We start from the raw sequence: 5,253 nt of genomic DNA, 5'->3' as shown, positions 1-5,253 counted from the left end.
ATGACTAGAATATCGGTGTTATCAGAGCGTTTTAGAACATTACTTAACCGCATAATATATGAACAGTGGAAATCGATTTGTGGTTATTATTTAGTGTCAAATGAGTAATGGTTAATTTATTTCAACAGCATTAACACGATATTCTATAACACGCTAATTTGCCAAAAGGATATTGAATATTCTTAACGCACTTAGCTCTGTATCAGTTTTTCCATCTCAACTTAATTCTGCTTTTTTTATGGAATAGGAGGACAAATGAGCCTACGGGTCACCTAGTGTTAAGTAATCACCGCCGCCCACAATCTCTTACAACACCACAGGAATTTCAGGAGCGTTGCCGGCCTTTTAGAAAGGTGTACGCGCTGTTTTTGAAGGTATCCCATTCCTTATCGTCCCGGAAACACCGCACAAGGAAGCTCATTTCACAGCTTTGTAGTACGTGGAAGAAAAATCCTTGAAAACCACACTGTGGAGGACCGCCACACATCCAGATGGTGGGGATGATATCCTAACTTGTGGCGTGTCGTGCGAAGGTGGAATCCGGTGGCAGGAATCAGGTTAAACAGCTCATCAGAACACTCCTCGTGATAAATGCGGTAGAAGATACACAATGAAGCGATATCTCTACGCATCGCCAAGTGATCCAGCCTACTTTATTGAATATTTTCATTAACATAGTATTCAAATAATAAATAAAACAACTCATTTATTTTTTAGTTTAAACAGACCACATAACTTTATTATACAACTACGAGATATTTACATTCAACCTTATCTACATTTATAGTTTATTAAATCAGACTTTAGTTTTGGCAAGAGTAATTAATTTAACAAAACCCTTTATAATTTTACGTCCTCCTAAACTAGCACGTTTTTAATACTAATTTGTATCCATCTATTTAAATATCAAATATATCCAAAAGGTTAATAACAGGCTTTTTCTTTACAACTTTCTTTACTACTTCTTTTGGGCTAGCCGTAGTAGCGCGAGGAGGCTTGAGGTACCTATCTTCGTAATCTTCTTCATATCCTGAAAAAGGAACTCTTTGGTCAAATTCCTCATCTTCTTGATATTCAGGTGATTCAATAATTCTAGGTGGTTTCTTTACTTTTCTCTTAGGTACAAGCACATAGTCATCGACATTACCAAAGTCATCTAAATTCTTATGTGGCTTATACTTTTTCTTTGGCCGCGGAGCTGAGTAATCCGAATAACCTTCAGCTGAAGGAAATTCCTGTCCATTTGAAAAGCCATATTTAAATGGAGGTTCTGCGTATTCACCATGTTTTAATGGTTTGTGTAATTTCTGTTTATATGGGTAGACAAATTTTTCTTCGTCTATAGTCGATGCTTCACTTTTGTATTTATCATGTTCGTATTTATATGAGTCAGAAATTGGTGGATACTTTTGTTTTCTAAAGTCCAAGTCAGGAACATGACCAAAATATTCAACTTTATGTTTTTTATGACAGTTTTGATCTGATCCGTAGCCCGTGTGACTGTGAGCAGGTCCGTCATATGTATCTTCAAGAGGATGTTTTATAGAAATACTATGAGAATATTCACTAAGTTGGTCTGCAGGATACTTCGGTTGCTTAAAATACGAATAATCTTTAAATAAAGAGTCATATGGGTGCTTGTTTCTTTTTTTCTCTTTTATTCTGTACGGTGAATCAACGTCAGCATCGTCTGAAAAATCGTAGTACCTATCATAGTCCCTAAGGACCTTATCTTCCATCGCTTCTGGTAAATTTGAATTTATCGCTGCTTCATTTTGTTTTCCATCATTATTAACTACTGCTGTAAATCCGGTGTTCGGTCCAGCCGAATATTCTACAGTTCTCATAGAACCATCTGGTTCTATCACACTGTAGTGACCTGTGAAAAGTAAAACCATAATATTACTAAATTTTATAGAAATATAATATTAATATGGTATTTAATTAGATCTATACCAACCTTTAACAGTGTCACCTTCTTTTTCTTCCCAAACAGTTTTAATATCTCCAGTCCGTATATCCGATACCCCATAACCAAATGAATAGCTTGGATTATTCTGAAACATAAAAAATTACCAATATTTAATAATTTCTGTTTTATCTTATCACCGTCTTATAAGCCGCAATCAATGAACTTCGTGTGATATTTACTTTTAACAACTGTTCGTTGCATGTTCAAAGATATTATAAAGTCTGAATAGTCAATGATTCATTTAATTGTTTCCATAAAATTAGAATTCGCAACGTGTGTGTTCTAGTGCAACAAAAGAGTTTTGACGTTAATTTGTCTGGTAAGCCAATAAATTACAATGGACACTTTCATCGCTTTCGAATAACGTCATTATTGCTTCAACGTCTACATACTGTAAAACAACCTGCAATATAATTGAGATTTAAGTATGAATTTGTTGTTTTGGCGTCATTTATTTTTTGGATTACTATAAAACGTTTTGGGTGCGAAATTTCAGGGTAAAACTTTTCTACACAACAGCTAGAATGTTTTACACATTCTGTATTTAGAAAATGTAAGAGTTTTAATTGTTTTTTCGTTCAGTTTTATAAGTAAAGATAAATTGAAATGAGAGTATTTTTAATACGAGTTCCGGCGTGGAACTAACGTAGCTGAAACAGCTTGCAATATAATTATAGTAAATTTATTGCCAAAATTATGATACTTATAAAGTAATTAGAGTTAACACGATACACTTAATTATAATATAAATTATGAATATTTAAATATTTAAGCACATTGTTGATTATTTGAACTGAGTGGTGGCTCTGCACTAAGCAAGGTGCTTGTAGCACAGAAGCCGGGATGTTTGGTTGGATACGGCTAATGAAAGCTTCGAGCATATTAATTGGTTTAATGCGTCCCATAGAGGAAACTTCGACTTAGGGAATGAGCCCCGAGAAAGAATAGCTATTAAGATAAGTAGTGATGGCGAGGCTTATATTTTCAAAATCCTATTAAAATAAATATTCAATCAGAATTAAGCTGTAGTTGCCCTTGTATTCTCACTTATAGTTCGATTCACTTCGATTCACTTCGTTTCTACTTAAATACTTAATTGGTGTTTCATTAAAACTAGTTTCTATGTTTGTAAACACAACTTGTGTTAATGTCGCTTGCTGGCGGCCATCTTCATCAAGTTCAAGACGAGCAGGCGCATGCGCCGTGTAACGGTATCATGCTATTCAATGTCAATGACAGTGGATCGTACGCTTTCAATTTCACGTCCACGTGCTATGAATATTCATCGACAGCTGTGAATTATGCAACTATCTTTTCAATAAATCGTATTACGAATTATAGACTTTTACCTCTTTTCATTTTAATAAATCAAATATGTTAAAACCTATAACTAGTTCAATAATTTAAACAAGTTATGGCTTGGAGAAAAGTGGGTGAGCAAGACTTGGGCGATATGGTTACAACATCAACTTACTTTCGATAGATATTATGTGTAAGTGAGGGTAGGTCAACTTATTTAAATCGCATAGCAGATTTCATTGACAATATTTGAAAGTATTTTATTATTTTGTATAAATATCTACATACCTTCATATCATTAAATGTTTGTTTAAATGGAAAAAAAAGATATAATTTTGTGCAAGAAATATTTGTTCTAGTTATCTTACTAAGTACTCACATCTTGCTGTTCTTGTCCCGAAATTTCTTGAATTGTTTGCTCCTGGCATACGCAAAGAAGTATTTGAACCAGAAACACCTAAAATAACGACATCAAATTAAGATATTGAGATTGAAGGATTCGTGTTACTATGATTAATTTCCATAAATCATCAATACGAAATCAATATTAAGAAATTCATTCAATTCACTTATCTATTGTACTTTATGGTCACATACAAATTAACAAGTACTTTTCAATTTAGTAATGCCTTTTATTTTTAGATTCAGTTTAAGGATTTCATCACTTTCATTCATTTTGAAATAAATATTTGAAGTAATTAATGTCATATGAAAATTAAGTATTGTAATTATTTGGGTGATATAAGTAGTAAATTTAATAAGTTGATGACTTAATTACAAAGACAGTATAAAATTCACAAAACATACCAGGATCTTGAGTAGTTTAGCCATAATAAATCTCGTTCACTTTACCATTCACCGTTCAAATTAATTTCACTGTCACTATTATATCGTCGCGCCAATCGACGTAAACCTGTCCATACCAGAGTATGAACGTGAAGATGGGCACTACTGACCACCACTTACCTATTTATAAACACACACATGCACATTATAATTGTGCGTACACACACAACTACATTTATCACTTCATGGTGGGTATTTAATTGTTTTATTGTCTTAAATGATGTTATCCTATCCCGGATGGATCCTACTTCCTTCTCTTTAGGCTGTTACTCTCGAATGAAAGTTTCATGAGTAATAATATATTCCGATTAAGATAGTAATGATAGTTATTTTGAAATAAGCCTTAGTTTGCATTATTTGCTTATAGATATAATATATTTCTTTTTCCTGCATCAAATTGAGATTATGAAATAAAATTGGACTTGACTTGCTGCGAGATTTAGATACTATTTTTTAAATATATCTAAATTTGGAGGCGTATTTTACCCTTCCTATTACAATAGGGGCTTAGTATGTATTTATTATTTAGTATTCTGACTTATTTGGATAGAAACAAATCCATGGAAATACTTCAGAGTGACACATTCTAGATTTAACAAAATAATGTGCAACATTGGATTGTTCGACTTTCAAATTTATTCCGCTTGGCTTTAAAAGTAAAGATGGAGGATAATTTTGAGTAATTGATGAATTCCAATGTGGTACTACCACAGTAGAAATAGCTTAGTAACAATATCGTTTCCGCAGAGGAAGACCATACGCTAACGTAAAATATGATGAGTTAAGAGCGATGAAGCCGATTCACATCCAACTACCAAGGAATAAGCGCGATGCCGAATCATAAATACTTTACCGATTTATACTATTAGCAAGTATGATATGCATCAATAAAATACTTTAAATATTGGTTGCACATATTTTAACCGACCTACACAGAAAGCAACGAGTTGAATCTTGACTTAACAAGTTCGCAAGGAATTGAAGAGATTTTGGTGCGAATTGTAACATGTGGTGAAAAGCAGCTCCTTTACAATGGTTAACTAGAAGCGACAATGACGAGCGAAGCTTCCCATAGAAAAATGATAGTACCCCAGAGAAGAACTGTTTAGTGGTTATTGCATGATGTAATTCACTAC

At 33.3% G+C, this 5,253-nt stretch overlaps 1 protein-coding gene across 1 annotated transcript; it reads right to left on the bottom strand.

Annotated features, from left to right (window-relative positions):
* Window positions 1-851: 851 nt before the first annotated feature.
* Window positions 852-4,199, bottom strand: LOC126968216 (uncharacterized). Its single transcript, XM_050813084.1, has 4 exons — window positions 4,079-4,199; window positions 3,651-3,728; window positions 1,961-2,057; window positions 852-1,879 (listed from the first exon to the last, which is right to left on the bottom strand). The coding sequence occupies exons 1-4, from the start codon at window positions 4,100-4,102 to the stop codon at window positions 900-902; spliced, it is 1,179 nt and encodes a 392-aa protein (XP_050669041.1). The 5' UTR covers window positions 4,103-4,199; the 3' UTR covers window positions 852-899.
* Window positions 4,200-5,253: the final 1,054 nt, after the last annotated feature.

The sequence above is a fragment of the Leptidea sinapis genome, chromosome 15, assembly GCF_905404315.1.
Source record: "Leptidea sinapis chromosome 15, ilLepSina1.1, whole genome shotgun sequence".
Taxonomy (NCBI): Eukaryota; Metazoa; Arthropoda; class Insecta; order Lepidoptera; family Pieridae; genus Leptidea; species Leptidea sinapis.
Note: the sequence above shows the minus strand (reverse complement) of the source record. Positions and strands in the feature narration are given on the sequence as shown.